Source organism: Pseudophryne corroboree, chromosome 8 (genome assembly GCF_028390025.1).
Source record: "Pseudophryne corroboree isolate aPseCor3 chromosome 8, aPseCor3.hap2, whole genome shotgun sequence".
In the NCBI taxonomy this organism is placed as follows: Eukaryota; Metazoa; Chordata; class Amphibia; order Anura; family Myobatrachidae; genus Pseudophryne; species Pseudophryne corroboree.
In genome coordinates this window covers 20,110,496-20,131,615 of record NC_086451.1, presented here as the reverse complement: position 1 = coordinate 20,131,615, position 21,120 = coordinate 20,110,496, and the positions used below count along the sequence as shown (strand labels likewise).

The 21,120-nt window shown below is 49.8% G+C and overlaps 1 protein-coding gene across 1 annotated transcript in view; it reads right to left on the bottom strand.

Moving 5' to 3' along the window:
* Positions 1-21,120, bottom strand: part of LOC134948173 (ficolin-1-like) — a 51,360-nt gene that overhangs the window by 10,373 nt on the left and 19,867 nt on the right. The window contains exons 5-8 of the mRNA XM_063935998.1: positions 18,872-18,910; positions 7,495-7,622; positions 5,930-6,059; positions 3,568-3,702 (exon numbers count right to left, since the gene is read on the bottom strand). Of these exons, the coding sequence (XP_063792068.1) occupies positions 3,568-3,702; positions 5,930-6,059; positions 7,495-7,622; positions 18,872-18,910 (432 nt within the window). The remainder of the gene's footprint in view (positions 1-3,567; positions 3,703-5,929; positions 6,060-7,494; positions 7,623-18,871; positions 18,911-21,120) is intronic.

Below are 21,120 nucleotides of genomic sequence, written 5' to 3'. Positions count from 1 at the left end.
AGGGGGGCACCGCGGATGGAGGAGGGTGTCTGCAGATGCTGCGGGTGGAGGGGGGGCAGGTGTGGGGGGAGACATATATATGGGGGTGGATGGTGGAGGGGGTCTGGAGGTGCTGTGGGTGGTGGAGGGGCAGAGGAGTGGAAGCCGCGGGTGGTGTAGGGGGTCTGGAGGCACAGCGTGTGGGGGAGGGGTGCCGCATGTGGTAGAGGGGAAGGTGCGGAGGTGTGGTGCATTGGGGAGGGGTCTGGAGGCGCTACGGGTACTGTACCTGCCAAAAAGGTAGTTGGAGGGTCAGGACAGGGGTGACAGGGTCAGGACAGGGGTGACGGGGCCAGGACAGGGGTGACAGGGTCAGAATATGGGTGACAGGGCCAGGACAGGGGTGACAGGGCCAGGACAGGGGTGACGGGGCCAGAACAGGGGCGACGGGGCCAAGACAGAAATTACAGGGACAGGATAGGGGTGACATGGCCATGGTAGGGGCGGCAGGACCAGGACATGGGTGACAGGGCCAGTATAGGGTTGACAGGGCAAGCACAGGGGTGACAGGACCAGGATAAGGGTGACAGGGCCAGGATAACGGTGACAGGGACATGACAGAACACAGGGCACGGGAGAGATTGGTATTAGGGACAGAACAGTGGTGACAGACAGATGTGTCTTACCGGAGTCACTGCTGCTGGCTGCTGCTGTTCCACTCCAACCTGTTGGGATCTGCTGCTGGTGGAGACTTGGCATGGCTGACTCTCTCAGGCTGGAGTCCTGCTTCCTCTGCCTGTCCGCATCCCTCCCCCCCTCCTCAGTCACACACCGCAGACCTTGAGCAGCTGCCGGGCACTGTGGTAAGGGGAGACTGGGAGTGACTGGTTAGCCCCCAGGAGATGCTGCGGCTGGAGGGAGGAGGGGGTCATAGCATGCACGTGGCGCGGACCTCGCGGCTGCTGGGCACTGTGGTAAGGGGAGACTGGGAGTGACTGGTTAGCCCCCAGGAGACACTGTGGCTGGAGGGAGGAGGGGGTCGGAGCCTGCAAGCAGCGCGGACTTCTGCAGCGCTGCCCGCCAGCTAAAGTGTGTGAAGGAGCTGGGCGCACCTCACTGCGGGCGGCAGCACTGCAGCTAGCGGTGGGGTTGCCGGGGCTTGAGATAACAGAGGCAGTACGGAACCTGCACAGCGGCAGGTGCCCCACAAAACTGCAGCTAAGAAGTGTGGAGTGTGCTAGAAAGTGACGCTCCTCTGCGCCAGAGAGACCCTGCTGAGTATGCTGATGTGGGAGGTCAAGTACACAGTGAACCGGTGCCCGTCTGTCTGTACGGCATACCCCCTCACACCCCCCCACACCTCCCAACCGTCCCGATTTTCGCGGGACAGTACTATTTTTTAGGGTCTGTCCCGCTGTCCCACCCGTGGGGCCACAGTGTCCCGCGGTGGTGGTGGTGTTGGGGGGGGGGAAGGGGGGGGGGCAGTTGGGAAGCTCCTGTACTCTCTGTTTTGCTTAGAGCAGCGGTGAATTTAGTGGAGACAGAGGGAGAGGGGGCATCAGGGGGTACGGATTAAGGGGGGGTTCCAGCAGCAGAGCCGGATTAAGGGGGGCAGGGGGTACATACCATGGGCCCCACAGTTTTATGGGGCCCCCCGGCTGGAGTAGCTCTGTCCCAGCTCAGAAGCTCCCCCGTCCTGCCAGCACAGCGGCAGCATTGTGCTACAGTCAGCACATGCTGCTGCGTGTCGGCAGGTCTGTGGTGTTGCAGGGAGGCAGCAGTCTCCCTGCTTTCTTCTCCCTGTGCGGGTGTGTAGGGGGGAGCGACCACCCACCCTGGATTTACCTCTAGCTGAGGAGCCAAAATTCCATAAAAAAAAAATGCCTGGAATGTGCATAAGGGGGCGTGGCCTCGTGGACGCGATTAGGCCACGCCTCCAATCCCACAGCAGGCACAGCAATGAGATAGGGCCCCTTGTCTTAAGTGCCCTGGGACCCCAGACTCATAATCTGCCCCTGGGGGCATGCCAGCAGCTCACAGAGAGCTGGGCATGCCCCCTCACTGACGAAAATGGGTGCCCTCCCGCGAAGCCACGCCCCTTTCGTTGACCACGCCCCCTTTTCGCTGTGTGGTGTTTTTTGTGTGTGTGTGTCCCTCCTCCTGCCTGAAGAAAGCTGGGAGGTATGCACCCCTGTCTGCCTGAAGAAAGCTGGGAGGTATGCACCCCTGCCTGTGCCATGCCCACACCATCTGCTTCTGCTGCTGCTCTCCTATAGATTTGCCCAGTTCTGTGACTCATTTGAATAACTCCACCCACCACTGTAACTCCGCCCAGCGTTATAGCACAGAGTCACAGATTAAGGCAAATATATAGGAGATTATATACTGCGCCCAAATAAATGCCCCCCCTCTCTCTTTTTTACCCTTTTCTCTGCAGGGGAGAGCCAAGGAGCTTCCTTCCAGCGGAGCTGTGAGGGAAAAATGGCGCCAGTGTGCTGAGGAGATAGGCTCCGCCCCTTTTCTGCAGCCTATTCTCCCGCTTTTATATGGATTCTGGCAGGGGTATTTACCTCATATATAGCCCCTGGGGCTATATATTGAGGTATTTTTGCCAGCCAAGGTGTTTTTATTGCTGCCTCAGGGCGCCCCCCCCCCCCCCCCCCCCCCCCAGCACCCTGCACCCTCAGTGACCGGAGTGTGAAGTGTGAGAGGAGCAATGGCGCACAGCTGCAGTGCTGTGCGCTACCTTGGTGAAGACTGATGTCTTCATGCCGCCGATTTTCCGGACCATCTTCTTGCTTCTGGCTCTGTAAGGGGGACGGCGGCGCGGCTCCGGGACCGAACATCAAGGCTGGGCCTGCGGTCGATCCCTCTGGAGCTAATGGTGTCCAGTAGCCTAAGAAGCCCAATCCGGCTGCAAGCAGGCAAGTTCGCTTCTTCTCCCCTTAGTCCCTCGCTGCAGTGAGCCTGTTGCCAGCAGGTCTCACTGAAAATAAAAAACCTAAGACTATCTTTCTTTTCTAAGAGCTCAGGAGAGCCCCTAGTGTGCATCCAACCTCGGCCGGGCACAAAATCTAACTGAGGCTTGGAGGAGGGTCATAGTGGGAGGAGCCAGTGCACACCAGGTAGTCTAAGATCTTTCTAGAGTGCCCAACCTCCTTCGGAGCCCGCTATTCCCCATGGTCCTTTCGGAGTTCCCAGCATCCACTAGGACGTCAGAGAAAAGGGTATTACACACCACAGGAACCAATCAGATCTACTCATGTGTTTCTCTCCACCATGGGATCCAACCAGATCTACTCATGTGTTACACACTACAATGTGCCCTGCCAATCAAATCTATTCCTTTATATAACACTTTCATTCATTATCTACCACAGTCATTCCTTTATGTAACACTGTAGTACCTATATATAACACTGCCATTCCTATATATAACACTGCCGTTCCAATATAAACACTATAATTCTTATATAACACTGCTGTCCCCGTATATAACACTGACATTCCTTTATATAACACTGCCACTCCTTTATATAACACAGCCATTCCTATATATATATATATATATATACTGCCGTTCCTCACCTGCAGTACCAGACATAAAGCTTCCGAGTATCAATTTGTATTTTTCAGATTCTCCCATAATTTTAACAGATTTGTATTTAGCAAAAGAGTTTTTAGCCTCAAAGTCTTGTAGGTCCACCCGCAGCTCCCAGGTGCCTGCAATCAGAGGGAGATAATTAGCTTGGTACATTTTTGTGTCTCTCAGCCTCACCCCTTCCAATTCCTTGAAGCTTCATCCTCCCCCTACATTTCTCAGCCTCACCCCCTTGTCTCTCAACATTACCGCCCCCTGAGATTTTCAGCACCAATACCTTCCTCGTTTCTCAGTCTGATCATTCTATGTCTCCCCAACAGGTCTCCATGTGTGTCTCCCCAGCCCTGTATTTTCATCTCCATCCCCCTGTGTTTCTTCGGGGGATATTTACTAAGCAGTGATAAGAGCAGAGAAGTGAGCCAGTGGAGAAGTTGCCCCATCAACCAATCAGCAGTGTCACGAACCGGTCTCTCACCTTAGCGGGTTCTGGGGTTCATCCGTTGCCAGTGCGGTTGCTCGCGGTGCTGTGCGCCCGTGTGGGGACACGGCGTGATCAATGGCACAGGTAATGCAGAGTCTGGGAACTGTGAGTGCGGGGACCAAATGGCCTAAGGCACTGCGGTGTGTCTGCTGTATAGGAGGTGGCCATGTTGGAGACCAAATAGCTAATACAGAGCACTTGTGAAAACACCTGTGGGCAGGTGTAAGCCAATCCCGTGCTTGTGCTGCCTTTAAGTAGGCTGGGATTATGTTACTCTGGGCCAGTGCTTTGTTGTATCAACGCTGTGCTCTAGCTCTGAGCTCTCTCCGTGCATTCCTGTGTTATTCCCGTGGTCCAGATATCGCCTCCGTTCCCAGAGGTCCATCTGCAGCCTTCACTGCTGAAAGATCCACCGGCTCTCCGCTGTGCTGTCAGTTAATTGCTCACCTACTGGAAACAGTTGGATTCCCAGTGTACTGCATGAGGTTACCTAGTCTGTCTGCCTATCCTACAAAGTCTGGAGGATCTCATTTCCCTCAGCTGTTCGTTTGTTCAACTCTGCATTTAACCCATTCATCACCTTGTCTTCTACTACAGTTTCACAGTGATCTCCGGAACCCGCAAGTAACCCAATTCAGTACTTTTTGCTATGTTGTCATTACAAGGATAATTCTTCACAGTCTCTCAGTTAACTCTCAAAACTCCATTGCAAATCCTTACAGTTATCTCTTCATGTCTGCATTATCCAGTTAATCACATTCTGCAGTTCAGCATCAAAGCTTGTTTATATTTGCTATGTTGTCATAACAAGGATAATTCTTCACAGTCTCTCAGTTAACTCTCAAAACTCCATTGCAAATCCTTACAGTTATCTCTTCATGTCTGCATTATCCAGTTAATCACATTCTGCAGTTCAGCATCAAAGTTTGTTTATATTTGCTATGTTGTCATAACAAGGATAATTCTTCACAGTCTCTCAGTTAACTCTCAAAACTCCATTGCAAATCCTTACAGTTATCTCTTCATGTCTGCATTATCCAGTTAATCACATTCTGCAGTTCAGCATCAAAGCTTGTTTATATTTGGACAATCTAACATTTATTTATCAGCTTGTTTTGCATATGTTTCCATGAACATTTCTTTTATTTATTTTTGAGTTTTCTCTTGCATATTATTCCTGCATTACTTCAGTATAATATGATGATTAACAACTTGTCAGTTAACTCTTTACTGAATTGTTATTTTGAATAAATATATGAAGCGGAACTTTCTTCGTCCTCCCTGCTTTCTTCATAGCCCAGCACCTACACCTGTGGTTGGTCCCGGGTTAACGGATTCACAAAAACACCCGGACCTGACAAGCAGCTCTGTATAATTTTATAGTATGCAAATTATAGATGTTACTTCAGTGCTGATGGGTTGCCATGGGCAACTTCTCCACTGGCTCACTTCTCTGCTCTGATCACTGCTTAGTAAATGTCCTCCATCATCTCTAGTCTATCCAACCTCCACCATACCCCTGTCTCTCCAGCCTAGCCCTGCCCACTCTATCTCCTCCTGACACTCCCAGAAAATGACCACTTACCACCCCCAAACGCCCACTTCCTGTCAATCAACTTGCATACCCCTAGCGATTAAAATTCTCGCATAATTATCTTGCTGTTGGGCCTCACGCATGCGCATTGCGATCCATACGCATGCGCAATCATTCGATAATCGCCGTCATGCAAAATTGCACAACAGCGATCAGGTCTGAATTAGGCCCTATATTCCTCCAAGCCACTCCTGAGTCATATATACTGATTATATATACTGTATGCTGTACAGCGCGTTCCTCATGGATCATGTGACCTCCTAGTGCTCATTACCTGATGACGTTATCTGGTGCAGATTGTCATTCCCCAGCCAGAACTCTGTCAGGCGGCTACCAAACCCCATCTTGTAGGACTTCCAGTCACGGAGGAAATCAACGGAACCATCATAGCGTCTCTGAAATACCTGTAAGTGAGAGAGGAAATGAGGCCGGAAGCTGCACAGGGGCCACATGTATCAGGACTCAGGTCCAGGGACCCTGCGGTTCCAGCTCTCAGCAATGAGCGACTCCGGGGGAACAGAACTTGTCAGGGTCTACAGCTTTACTCCAACCTACTGTTCCTTTACTTGTTTGGGAACTGAACTAGGGCCTGATTCTGAGTCAGACTGAGACACATCCGTGTCTGGGAGTTTTGGCGGTCTGTGACTTTATGCTAACACAGCTACAAAGCCCCCCCCTGGTGTACATCTGTGCGTATAAATGTGCAAAGACTGGGAGCGCTACTCTGAGCATCTTTAGACGCTGAAATACCACATGCTGTTCTTGAGTCCGCAAACAAGTTATCCTACTAGTTGTCATTGATGGGTGCATTATAGGGGATGTAGTCAAATTGCCGGCGGTTGGGATCCCAGCGGTCAGGACACCCACACCGGAATCCCGAACACTTGAAATGCCGATAGCCAGAATGCCGACTTACAGGGACTATTTTCACTCGTGGGTGTCCACGACATAGAGTGGGAATAGAAACTTTGGCGAGCGCAGCGATCCACCGAGCCTGCAAGGCGCTTTGTTGCGCTCAGCCCCCTGGCGGCATTCTGGTGGCCGTCTCCAATAGCCAACCCCATTATAGTGTATACAGTATATTGTTAACTATTATGTCTACTGTTTATATGACTTAATAAGCCCTGTGGATAAGTGGCCCCAGCTGTACACCTTATAATGAACCCGGAGACAGTGTTGTGTCTATAATGTGTGCACATGGGGCCCGGAGTCCAGGGGGCCCGGAGTAAAGTCACAGCTCCAGAGTTCCCCATCAGCGGCAGCACCTGTTCACAAATCTCTGCACCATTTTCCCGGCATATAGCGCATGCACAGTAAGGCAGTCTCCGGGAAAATGGCCACCGCACCATTCTCCCAGAGATCAGTACATGCCCTGTAGTCGGTTATCACTATCCATTTTAACTCTCTACAAGGCTTAGTACATAGACCCCATAATATCACGTATTAATCAGGGTTGTACTGTCAGGCAATGGGCTTATTAAACACCTTTTACTGCCAAAAAGGTGGCATGGCCTATAGAAAAGCAGCATGGTTTTGTTAGATTGCGGCGATCGTGAGCCACACCCCGTTTTCCATCACTATGGGGGCACGCCCAGTGCTCTGTGAGCTCCTGGCACGCCCACATACCCTCTTTCTCCTGTGAAGAGACGCTGTGCGCATGTTAGACAGAGCAGAGAGTGACATGAGCCTCCCAAGTGCCAACCCTCCACCACGGGACATTGCGACCCGCAGGTGGGACAGTGAGACAGTCCCAGAAAAACTTGTCGTCCCGCGAAAATGGGGACAGTTGGGAGGTATATTATGTGTAGGACATGTAGAGGTTTCTGCAGAAAGACTCACCATCCAGCCTCCACCATCAGTGTGCATGTCACACAGGACTCTCATGGAGGTGTTGCTGTACGGGTATATGGTGTACCAGTCACTGAGTAGCACCCCGTGATCCTGCAGATCCTTACAGCTCCTGGCAGCTGAGAAATGAGAAGAAGAAAGTCTCATAGTAGATACAGTAATTCTGGGAACAGAAGACAATGGAAGAAGCTCAGACTTCTTTTCACCTAGGACATGAATTGTGAGACCCAGAACGCCAAAGTGACCGCAGCTTGTCAAGTTCATAATATCCAAATCATTATTTGCTTTAAGTTAAGAAGTAAAGATGTTACTATACATACAGATTAAATGATTCATACTGTAATGGTGGATGTGATTGTTCAACAACTATACTATTTACAGGGAAATCTATTAACATCATTTTGATATGTATTCGATATATATATATATATATATATATATATATATATATATATATATATATACAAAACAAAAATATCCTTATCTTGCACTCAGAAAGAAAGCAGCACTATAGGTGAGATCTCTGTTGCCAAATCTCAAAATTACATAACACAAAAGACAATTCCTGAGTGCGCTGTATTGATTGTATAGATTTGACAGAATTCCTTCCAAATGGATGTGTTTTATATAATGGAAGACAAAATTTCCTGGGTTCCTGCAGTGGATAACCCCTCACCAGAAAGTCACCCAAACAAATGGTCCAAGGCCAATTAGAATAAAATATTGATTTAATGTCAAAATAGCAACATATCCATAAAAAATAGGATTTTGGTACTTACCAGGTAAATCCTTTTCTTTGAATCCATAGGGGGCACTGGAGTACTCTTGGGATATGGACGGGCTTCCGTAGGAACAGCACTGAATATTTAAATTTAGAACACTCCACCCCTCCATATCCCCGAGTACCTCTCAGTGTTTTTTACTAAGCCGAACAGGAACTATAGAGAGGTTGACAATGGAGTATTACATATAACATAACTGACAATAACGAAGTTGACACATAACGTTACTGACAACTAAACAGTTGACACCCTAACCAGCACTTGTAACTTGAACCAGTCGGTGAAAGTGTGTTACCATAAGATCCTTAGAACTCACCACAACTAGGTAAAACTGCTCTGGGTGGGCGTCCAGTGCCCCCTATGGATTCAAAGAAAAGGATTTACCTGGTAAGTACCAAAATCCTATTTTCTTTATCATCCACTAGGGGTCACTGGAGTACTCTTGGGACGTACCAAAGCTTCCCCCGTGGGCGGGAGAGCTGTTTGGCACCTGTAACACTAGGCGGCCAAAGCTAGATGCTGATGCCGCAAACGTATCAAACTTGTAAAAGCGCACAAACGTGTGCACTGAAGACCATGTAGCCGCACGGCAAAGCTGTGTCGTAGAAGCCCCACGACCAGCTGCCCATGAAGTTCCCACAGAACGTGTGGAATGAGCGGTTACTGACGTAGGCGGTTGTAACCTAGCATGAAGGTAAGCCTGACGTATGGTCAGTTTTATCCATCTGGATAAGGTTTGTTTAGACGCTGGCCAACCTATCTTGGCAGCATCATAGAGAACAAACAACGTATCCGTCTTACGAACTGAAGACGTTCGGGATACATAAACGCGTAAAGCGCGTACCACATCCAGAGTTCCAGAATGTGCTGTCAACACAGGAACTACTATTGGTTGATTGATGTGAAAAGATGACACTACCTTTGGTAAGAAGGCGGGATTCGTCCGAAGTTCCGCTCTGTCATCATGAAACACCAAATACGGTGCCTTGCATGACAAGGCACCCAAATCCGAAACACGCCTTGCCGAAGCTAAGGCTAGGAGAAAAATTGTTTTCCAAGTGAGAAACTTTATATCCACTTGCTGTAAGGGTTCAAAATATGAAGACTGTAAGAACTCCAAAACCAGATTCAAGTCCCATGGCGCTGTAGGTGGAATGAATGGAGGCTGTACCCTGAGGACACCTTGGAGAAAAGTGCGTATAGACGGCAATAGAGCCAATCGTCTTTGAAAGTAAATTGACAAAGCAGATACCTGCACCTTTAGTGTAGATAAACGCAGTCCTCCATCTAACCCTGTTTGTAGAAACAACAAAAGGCGGCATAACTTGAAAGCTGATGTCGGAAATTTCCGAGCTTCACACCAACCTATATAGGCACGCCATATTCTGTAATAATGAGCTGCCGTAACCGGCTTCCTAGCTCGTAACATGGTTGGTATAACTGAATCTGGAATGCCCTCTCTTCTTAAGAGGGCGGTCTCAACAGCCACCCCGTCAAACGCAGCCGCGCTAAATCGGGGTAAAGGAACGGACCCTGTTGTAACAGGTCTGGACGTAGCGGGAGCGGCCAAGGATCGTCTGCGAGTAATCCTCGGAGATCCGAGAACCAAGCTCTCCGAGGCCAATGAGGCGCCACTAGTATGACTGTGACCGACTCTCTTTTGATCCGTTTTAGCACCAAAGGGAGCAACGGAAACGGTGGAAACAGATACACAAGACTGTACGGCCACGCGACAGTGAGAGCATCCACCGCCACTGCCTTTGGATCTCTTGTTCTGGACACATACTGGAACGTTTGGTGATTGTGTCGAGACGCCATCAGGTCCACCTGAGGCTAACCCCATCGCTGAACCAACATGTGAAACACTTCTGGATTTAATGCCCATTCGCCTGGATGAAAATCCCGACGACTGAGATAATCCGCTTCCCAGTTGTCCACTCCCGGAATGAACACGGCCGACAATATCACTTGGTGGCATTCCGCCCAATTGAGGATTCGAGCTACTTCCCGCATTGCCATGCGGCTTCTCGTTCCTCCTTGTTTGTTGATGTATGCGACCGCCGTCGCATTGTCTGACTGCACTTGGACCGGCTGAGAGCGAATCATGTGCACTGCTTGTCGTAGCGCATTGTAAATTGCGCGGAGTTCCAGGACATTTATAGACAGCAATTTTTCGTGATCCGCCCAGAGACCCTGGAGCTGACAATTTTGAATTACCGCTCCCCAACCTCTGAGACTGGCGTCCGTAGTTAGAATTATCCAATTCCAGCCTCCGAACCGTCTTCCTGCGGTTAAATTGTGTTCCTTGAGCCACCAGAGCAGAGATACTCTTGCTCTTGGCGACAACCTCACCCTGTGGTGAATCTGCAGATGCGAGCCCGACCACTGGGCGAGCACATTCAGTTGAAATGGACGAGAGTGAAATCTTCCGAACTGAAGCGCCTCGAAAGCTGCCACCATTGTGCCTAAGAGGCGAATGCACAAGTGTACCGACACTGTGCGTGGCTTCAGCACTAATTGTACTAGATGGCGTAGAATTTGTACTTTCTGCTGTGGTAGGTAAATTCTTTGATTGACCGTATCGAGAATCATACCTAGGAACTGAAGGCGTTGAGACGGAATTAGATGTGATTTCTTGAAATTGACAATCCAACCGTGGTGAACCAGTACATCGTATGTTAGCAGCGCATGTTGGAGAAGTATCTGTTGAGACGGAGCTTTGATGAGCAGATCGTCTAAATATGGAACTATTGTCACTCCTAGGGATCTGAGATGAGCTATCATCACAGACATCACTTTGGTGAATACCCGAGGCGCTGATGACAGGCCAAACGGTAGAGCCTGAAACTGGTAATGGTTCTGGCGTATTGCAAACCGTAAGAATTTCTGATGAGGCTGCCAAATTGGAATGTGTAAGTACGCATCCTTGAGGTCTAGCGCAATCATAAATTCCTTTGCCTCTAACCCCGCAATCACCTAACGTAGAGACTCCATCTTGAATCTGTAGTAAGTTACGTACTGATTGAGCCCCTTTAAGTTCAATATTGGTCTGACTGAGCCATCCGGCTTCGGGACCACAAACAGACTTGAATAATAACCCTGACCCTGTTGGTGCACAGGGACCGGAATCAACACTGCCGAATCCAGTAGGGACTGAATGGCAATTTGCAAAACCGTCCTCTTGTCGTCCGACAGAGGCAATCCTGTGACAGTCGAACTCTATTTTGTAACCTTTTAACACTAAATTGCGGATCCAGCCATCCGCGGATGTGTGGAACCACGCCACATGGAACGTCTGAAGGCGTGCTCCCACAATTGGAGAACCGAGATGGGCTGGTAGCCCGTCATGCCACTGGCTTGTCGGTAACCTTAGCGTCTTGGCGAGTTGTGTTGGTTTGATGGAAACCACGTCCGCGACCACGTCTAGCAGGCGTGGCTGATCCTCTGCCACGTCCTCGAAAGGGCTGAGGTCTAAAGGATTTGAACGAAGGTCCAGCGTACCTTCTTCTTGGAACCGGTGGAGGCAATGGTAAGAAAACAGACTTACCTCCCGTAGCCTCCGCAATCCATGCGTCCAATTCTGGACCAAACAACTTCTTGCCATCGTAAGGCAACGCCTCTATACTTCGTTTGACCTCTGCCTCCGCATGATAAGTACGCAGGTAGAGTGCTCGTCGTGCCGTAACTAGCGACGATGAAATACGAGAAGTGAGCTGACAGACGTCAGTAGACGCTGTACAGAGATACTCTACAGCCTCAATCATTTGATTTACAAGAATTATCAGGTTTTCGTCATGTAAATCAGATTTGAGTTCTGTAAGCCATATTATGAGCGCCTTAGTGACCCAAATGCCAACCAATCCAGGTCTTAGCATCACACCTGCTGCTACATACATGGATTTTAGCATAGTTTCTATCTTGCGATCTGAAGGGTCTTTAAGCGTAGTAGCTGCTGGCACTGGTATGGTTAATTTCTTGGTAAGCTTGGACACTGACGAATCAACTATTGGTGGATTCTCCCATGTACCCGTTACCGAGTCTGGAAACGGATAACTAGACTTAAATCTGCGAGGTATAGAAAACCGTTTATCTGGATTCTGTCGTGTTTCTACTAACATCTGATTTAGAGATTCCGACACAGGAAAACTTATTGGCGTTTTCCGTCGTTTCGTAAATACGACCTGATCATTTGTGAGAGGCTCCTCAGTTTCAGGAAACCTCAGAGACTGACGTACCGCTCTGATGAGATCATCAATGCCGGAACTGTTAAAATCCTCGCCATCTGACTCCACTTCGCCCTCCTCACCCTCATCTTGTTCCGTGAGGTCTGGCATGGAATCGTCAGAATACAACATAGCAGAAACTGGAAAATCACAAGACATATGAAATTTATCCCGTTTACCCAAAATGGATTTGGACCTTACGCAAGGCTGAGACGCCTCCGGCAGTTCTGGCGGTCTCACCCTAAACTCAGATCTTACCGTTTCCCGCTCCTGACGAGCGGTGGTCAATTCTGATTGTAACCTATCTAGTACATTTACTAACATACCCCACGGAGGGTCCAGTGAGGACATTGGTTGTAAAACTGGAGCAGAAATGGTATTCTGAACCGAATCCACAAAACATACTGTACACACTGCTACAGACTTTGCAATTATGCTTTTTAGTTTTTGCTGGTGCCTTACTCATTATGGCGACAGACAATACAATACACAAAAGACAGACACTTGCACGACTCAGTAAAATAGCAGTAAGGTGTCTCTGTATATATATCTGGCCAAGTGCAGTACACGTGGCCAGTAGTGTGAAATGTGATCCCAAATTCCCACTAACACCCCTGCGCCTCCGGTGGAGTAGAGATGTAGGACAGGAACGTTCTGGAATCACAGCAGGAAGACACAGGAAGCATGATTAATGGCTGCCACAGGAAGCATGGTTATGCCATGCTTATACATATAATCACAGTGCATTCCATACTGATCTTATACACTGTCTCCCTGCCAGCAAAACCTCATTATATATATATATATATATATATATATGTGTGGCATTCAACAGCCTGCTGCTGTCCCTTCTCCCCCCCCCCTCGCAGCTGCTCCGTAGCGTGCAGTGCGGGCCGGGCATCGGGCACCTGATAGACTGGGAGCTTAGCGCTATGACTACGGCCCCCAGCGGATACAAGCGGCGGCCAGAGCATTGGGAGAAGCGGCGGCGGACCAGACGCGGGGAGCAGATGGCCTGTAAGAAGCGCCGGAGCGCAGACCCGGCGGCCAGCAGTTGCGTTACCCGGCGGCCAGCAGCTGAGCGTTACCCGGCGGCCGGCGCTGCTGCAGCCGCAGTCCGAAAGAACACCAGCGCCTTCTCCCCTCGTCGGGACGGCAGCGGAAGCTGACCGCCCCGTTCTCATTCTCCTCACATACCTGCAATAGTTGTCTGTAATGAGGCTCCGACGGGGCTTCTTAATAAGCGCCGGCCAGCCTGCAGGAAGTGCTGTGTGGGCTGTGAGGGAGCTCTTTCAGAGAGGCCCGACACGCCCCTGCTGCTATCAGCAGCTGTACTATCCCTGACCCTGCCTTTTGGAAGGGGGAAAGGGATACCTAAAATAGAAAACATAAAAATAAAAATAAAATTCAAAGTAAGTGTGGACTCAGCCACATTAGCTGTTACTACTTCGAGCACAGAAAAAACACTGAGAGGTACTCGGGGATATGGAGGGGTGGAGTGTTCTAAATTTAAATATTCAGTGCTGTTCCTACGGAAGACCGTCCATATCCCAAGAGTACTCCAGTGACCCCTAGTGGATGATAAAGAAAAAGCCTTTTACATAAGATCTTACAATGATATTGGGGGTAATTCCAAGTTGATCGCAGCAGGATTTTTGATAGCAACTGGGCAAAACAATGTGCATTGCAGGTGGGCAGGTATAAGTTAGATTTGGGTGTGGTGTGTCCAATCTGCAATCTAATTTGCAGTGTAAAAATAAAGCAGCCAGTATTTACCCTGCACAGAAACAATATATACAATATAAACAATATAACCCACAACAATCTAACTCTTTCTGCACATGTTATATCTGCCTCCCCTGCAGTGCCCAGTTGCTATCAAAAATCCTGCTGCGATCAACTTGGATTTACCCCCCTTGTACATAAAAAGTTTTTTGATAGTTCAATCAATGAAAAAGTGTCCAGTAAGTGATGTTGGTATAGAAACTCCCTCACACTAACATGGTGTGAGCTCAACAAGGGGAGTGTCTTCACAAACTAGATCACTGACTCATGGCTGATAAAGCTAACGCGTTTCGTCTATTCAACTTCATCAGGGGTAACAAAAATAGTAGAAATAATTGATACATCAGTAATTATTGAATGAGGGATCTTGTGAATAACCTTTGTATGTAAACGGTCTCATCACATATTAAAAAGGAATAATCCCTAAAAATGGCTTCTTATCTGGACCTTATTAGAAGCCTTTCCATCTTTAATTTAAGATCCACCTGAACGTGTGGAATAATTTAGTGTACTAAAAGATGGTACTGGATTAGATTTTATAAATTGTACAAAGATGTATCAAAAATTATATCCAGAGAAAGATTATTAATTGTTATTAAACACTGGAACTTCCACACACATGGTTGCAGTTTAAAAAATCCTCTGGATACAACTGTTAGTCCTTTTGGGAAGTTCCAGCGTTTAATAAATCTATACAATCAATACAGCGCACTCAGGAATTTTCTTTATATATATATATTTATATATATATAATCAAATAAAATAATAACAAGAAGTTACCATATGTATATATTCTTGTTTGTTTAGAAATACACATTACTACCCCCAAGCTTATCCCCTCATGAGGTCTGCAAGAGCCAGGAGAGGTTTTATTCCATCTTAACAAAGACAAAAAGTGACACTTGACCTCCAACAACTCACATTGTGTACCAGTGGGGGAACTTATGAGTGGTGGGCCCGGGTGCAAATATATAATTTGTGGCCCTCCTCCTACAACCCAAGTTCAGAATATGCCACACAGCAGTGGGTGACGGGGAGAGGTAGAGGGTAACAGAGTAAGGCAGGGGGAGGCATAGGAAGACAACAGAAGACATGGGGAGGCAGAGGGAGACAGGGGGATGCAAATGTAGGCAGAGGGTGACGGGGAAGGAAGTGGGTGACAGGGGTACAAGCACAATGTCCTGTGTAGTGTGGAGAACAGGGGGTATGTACTTTGGTGGGGGTAGGGACATAGTGGCCACTGCTCTGTCTGAGAAAGGGCCCCCACACCTTGTGCCTTCCTCAGTGTGGCACTCGGTCAGGAAGACTCTGGCAGTGCCAGATACACCGGGTGTGAGCTGCCTTTAATTCACAGACAGCAGTGACTCAGAATAATGTACATCTGTCTGTTACATAGAGGCAGTCAGTGGCTGTGATCATCAGTGCTGGTAGGTGGCAGTACTCCTCTATCAGTCCAGCACATACAAGGTCAGCCCTGACTGCCTAAGGTAAGGGGTAGGTCCCTCAACGGGTGACACAGTCTGTCTGTGCTGGGAGCAGGTGACACTGTCTGTGCTGGGAGCAGGTGACGCTGTCTGTGCTGGGAGCAGGTGACGCTGTCTGTGCTGGGAGCAGGTGACACTGTCTGTGCTGGGAGCAGGTGACACTGTCTGTGCTGGGAGCAGGTGACACTGTCTGTGCTGGGAGCAGGTGACACTGTCTGTGCTGGGAGCAGGTGACACTGTCTGTGCTGGGAGCAGGTGACGCTGTCTGTGCTGGGAGCAGGTGACGCTGTCTGTGCTGGGAGCAGGTGACGCTGTCTGTGCTGGGAGCAGGTGACGCTGTCTATGCTGGGAGCAGGTGAGACTGTCTATGCTGGGAGCAGGTGAGACTGTCTATGCTGGGAGCAGGTGACGCTGCCTATGCTGGGAGCAGGTGACGCTGTCTATGCTGGGAGCAGGTGACACTGTCTGTGCTGGGAGCAGGTGACGCTGTCTATGCTGGGAGCAGGTGACGCTGTCTATGCTGGGAGCAGGTGACGCTGTCTGTGCTGGGAGCAGGTGACGCTGTCTGTGCTGGGAGCAGGTGACGCTGTCTGTGCTGGGAGCAGGTGACGCTGTCTGTGCTGGGAGCAGGTGACGCTGTCTGTGCTGGGAGCAGGTGACGCTGTCTGTGCTGGGAGCAGGTGACGCTGTCTGTGCTGGGAGCAGGTGACGCTGTCTGTGCTGGGAGCAGGTGACGCTGTCTGTGCTGGGAGCAGGTGACGCTGTCTGTGCTGGGAGCAGGTGACGCTGTCTGTGCTGGGAGCAGGTGACGCTGTCTATGCTGGGAGCAGGTGAGACTGTCTATGCTGGGAGCAGGTGACACTGTCTATGCTGGGAGCAGGTGACGCTGCCTATGCTGGGAGCAGGTGACGCTGCCTATGCTGGGAGCAGGTGACGCTGTCTATGCTGGGAGCAGGTGACACTGTCTGTGCTGGGAGCAGGTGACGCTGTCTATGCTGGGAGCAGGTGACGCTGTCTATGCTGGGAGCAGGTGACGCTGTCTGTGCTGGGAGCAGGTGACGCTGTCTGTGCTGGGAGCAGGTGACGCTGTCTGTGCTGGGAGCAGGTGACGCTGTCTGTGCTGGGAGCAGGTGACGCTGTCTGTGCTGGGAGCAGGTGACGCTGTCTGTGCTGGGAGCAGGTGACGCTGTCTGTGCTGGGAGCAGGTGACACTGTGCTGGGAGCAGGTGACGCTGTCTGTGCTGGGAGCAGGTGACGCTGTCTGTGCTGGGAGCAGGTGACGCTGTCTGTGCTGGGAGCAGGTGACGCTGTCTGTGCTGGGAGCAGGTGACGCTGTCTGTGCTGGGAGCAGGTGACGCTGTCTATGCTGGGAGCAGGTGACGCTGTCTATGCTGGGAGCAGGTGACGCTGTCTGTGCTGGGAGCAGGTGACGCTGTCTGTGCTGGGAGCAGGTGACGCTGTCTGTGCTGGGAGCAGGTGACGCTGTCTGTGCTGGGAGCAGGTGACGCTGTCTGTGCTGGGAGCAGGTGACGCTGTCTGTGCTGGGAGCAGGTGACGCTGTCTGTGCTGGGAGCAGGTGACGCTGTCTGTGCTGGGAGCAGGTGACACTGTGCTGGGAGCAGGTGACGCTGTCTGTGCTGGGAGCAGGTGACGCTGTCTGTGCTGGGAGCAGGTGACGCTGTCTGTGCTGGGAGCAGGTGACGCTGTCTGTGCTGGGAGCAGGTGACGCTGTCTACGCTGGGAGCAGGTGACGCTGTCTATGCTGGGAGCAGGTGACGCTGTCTGTGCTGGGAGCAGGTGACGCTGTCTATGCTGGGAGCAGGTGACGCTGTCTGTGCTGGGAGCAGGTGACGCTGTCTGTGCTGGGAGCAGGTGACGCTGTCTGTGCTGGGAGCAGGTGACGCTGTCTGTGCTGGGAGCAGGTGACGCTGTCTGTGCTGGGAGCAGGCGACGCTGTCTGTGCTGGGAGCAGGTGACGCTGTCTGTGCTGGGAGCAGGTGACGCTGTCTGTGCTGGGAGCAGGTGACGCTGTCTGTGCTGGGAGCAGGTGACGCTGTCTGTGCTGGGAGCAGGTGACGCTGTCTGTGCTGGGAGCAGGTGACGCTGTCTGTGCTTGGAGCAGGTGACGCTGTCTATGCCGTGAGCAGGTGACGCTGTCTGTGCTGGGAGCAGGTGACGCTGTCTATGCTGGGAGCAGGTGACGCTGTCTGTGCTGGGAGCAGGTGATGCTGTCTATGCTGGGAGCAGGTGACACTGTGCTGGTAGCAGGTGACGCTGTCTGTGATTGGAGTAGGTGACACTGTCTGTGCTGGGAGCAGGTGATGCTGTCTGTGCTGGGAGCAGGTGACGCTGTCTGTGATTGGAGTAGGTGACGCTGTCTGTGCTGGAAGCAGGTGACGCTGTCTGTGCTGGGAGCAGTTGACGCTGTCTGTGCTGGGAGCAGGTGATGCTGTCTATGCTGGGAGCAGGTGATGCTGTCTGTGCTGGGAGCAGGTGATGCTGTCTATGCTGGGAGCAGGTGACACTGTCTGTGCTGGGAGCAGGTGACGCTGTCTGTGCTGGGATCAGGTGACACTGTGCTGGGAGCAGGTGACGCTGTCTGTGATTGGAGTAGATGCCACTGTCTGTGCTGGGAGCAGGTGATGCTGTCTGTGCTGGGAGCAGGTGATGCTGTCTATGCTGGGAGCAGGTGACGCTGTCTGTGCTGGGAGCAGGTGATGCTGTGTATGCTGGGAGCAGGTGATGCTGTCTATGCTGGGAGCAGGTGACGCTGTCTGTGCTGGGAGCAGGTGATGCTGTGTATGCTGGGAGCAGGTGACGCTGTCTGTGCTGGGAGCAGGTGACTCTGTCTATCTGTGCTGTGAATAGGTGACATTGTCTAATCTTGGAGCAGGTGAGTTAAAAAACAATGTGGTCCATCAGGGGCAGTTTCTGGGTACTCAGAAACCCCCCTTTGTGCGCTGCTGTGTTGGAATATTTACTTTGCACAATATTTACATACAGAAAACTTAAATACTGACTATAGATTTCCTGTTGTAACAATTCATTAAAAACTAAAATTATAGTAATGAAACAGGTGTGTGAGGGAACTTACTGTACACTGATTCCGGAAAGGCAGAGTCTCCCTTTTCCCCTGTAGATTTTGAATAAAAACAAAATGCACAACGATAAATAGCCCAAAAATAAAGGTGACAACATTTCAAAAACAGTAATGGGAATAATAGTAATGAGGATAATAGTAATAATGGGAATAATCGTAATGGGAATTACAGTAATGGGATAGTAAATAATCAATATCCGTGTTACCAGGGGCGTATTAGGAGAGGAGGAGTCCTGTGTGTAGTCTCCGCCTCCTCTCTAGTCAGCAGAGCAATAGACTCTGGGCACTAGAGTCACTAGGAGACCCTAGTTCTGTCCCAGAGTCTAGTGCGCATGTGCAGGTCTTCAGGAAAATGGTGTGGTGGCCATTCTGCCAGTGATTTTAACTACTGTGCATGCACGAAATGCCAAGAAAATGGCCGCTGCACCATTTTTTCAGTGGTTTCTGCAGCCCTACTGCTGCCAATGCGGGACTCTGGAGGGATGTCAGCATGGCCTCTATACGGATGATACCCGTGATCTATCACCATGGGGCATATTTATCAATCTTTTATCTACTAAATTAATGTGAAAATAGGCAATTCACCTCTTCACTAGAGATGCGCACCGGAAATTTTTCGTGTTTTGTGTAGTGATGAGCGGGTTCGGTTCCGCGGAATCCGAACTTCACCCATTTTACACAAGTCCGAGGCAGACTCTCGCGAGATTCGTATTCTATATAAGGAGCCGCGCGAGGCTGCCATTTTTACTCGTGCATTGGAGATGATAGGGAGAGGACATGCAGCGTCCTCTCAGTTGTGTTCAGTGTGCTGCAAATATATGTGCTCAGTGTGCTGCAAGTATCTGTGCTCAGTGTGCTGCAAATATCTGTGCTCAGTGTGCTGCAAGTATCTGTGCTCAGTGTGCTTGCAAATATCTGTGCTGAGTGTGCTGAAAATATCTACGTTCTCTGCATGAAAAACGCTCCATATCTGTGCTGCATTGTAGTATAGGAGGACAGGACAGTGCAGAATTTTGCTGACCAGTGACCACCAGTATAGCAGTACGGTACAGTAGTCCACTGCTCTACCTACCTCTGTGTCGTCAAGTATACTATCCATCCATCCCTGTGGTGCATTTTAGTTGTTGTGCGCAGTAGTCGGAGGACAGTGCAAAATTTTGCTGACCACCAGTATATAATATATAGCAGTACGGTACAGAAGGCCACTGCTCTACCTACCTCTGTGTCATCAAGTATACTATCCATCCATCCCTGTGATGCATTTAAGTGGTGCGGTGTATATATAGTAGGAGGGCAGTGCATAATTTTTCTGACCACCAGTATATAATATATAGCAGTACGGTACAGTAGGCCACTGCTCTACCTACCTCTGTGTCGTCAAGCATACTATCCATCCATCCTGTGGTGCATTTAAGTGGTGCGGTGTATATATAGTAGGAGGACAGTGCATAATTTTGCTGACCACTAGTATATAATATATAGCAGTATGGTACAGTAGGCCACTGCTCTACCTACCTCTGTGTTGCCACTGCTCTACCTACCTCTGTGTTGTATACTATCCATCCATACCTGTGATGCATTTTAGTTGTTGTGCGGTGTATATATAGTAGGAGGACAGTGCATAATTTTGCTGACCACCAGTTTATAATATATAGCAGTACGGTACAGTATGCCACTGCTCTACCTACCTCTGTGTCGTCAAGTATACTATCCATCCATCCCTGTGGTGCATTTAAGTGGTGCAGTGTATATATAGTAGGAGGACAGGGCATAATTTTGCTGACCACCAGTATATAATATATAGCAGTACGGTACAGTAGGCCACTGCTCTACCTACCTCTGTGTTGTCAAGTATACTATCCATCCATCCCTGTGGTGCATTTAAGTGGTGCGGTGTATATATAATAGGAGGACAGTGCATAATTTTGCTGACCGCCAGTATATAATATATAGCAGTACAGTACAGTAGGCCACTGCTCTACCTACCTCTGTGTTGTCAAGTATACTATCCATCCATCCCTGTGGTGCATTTAAGTGGTGCAGTGTATATATAGTAGGAGGACAGTGCATAATTTTGCTGATCACCAGTATATAATATATAGCAGTACGGTACAGTAGGCCACTGCGCTACCTACCTCTGTGTCGTCAAGTATACTATCCATCCATCCCTGTGGTGCATTTAAGTGGTGCAGTGTATATATGGTAGGAGGACAGTGCATTATTTTGCTGACCACCAGTATATA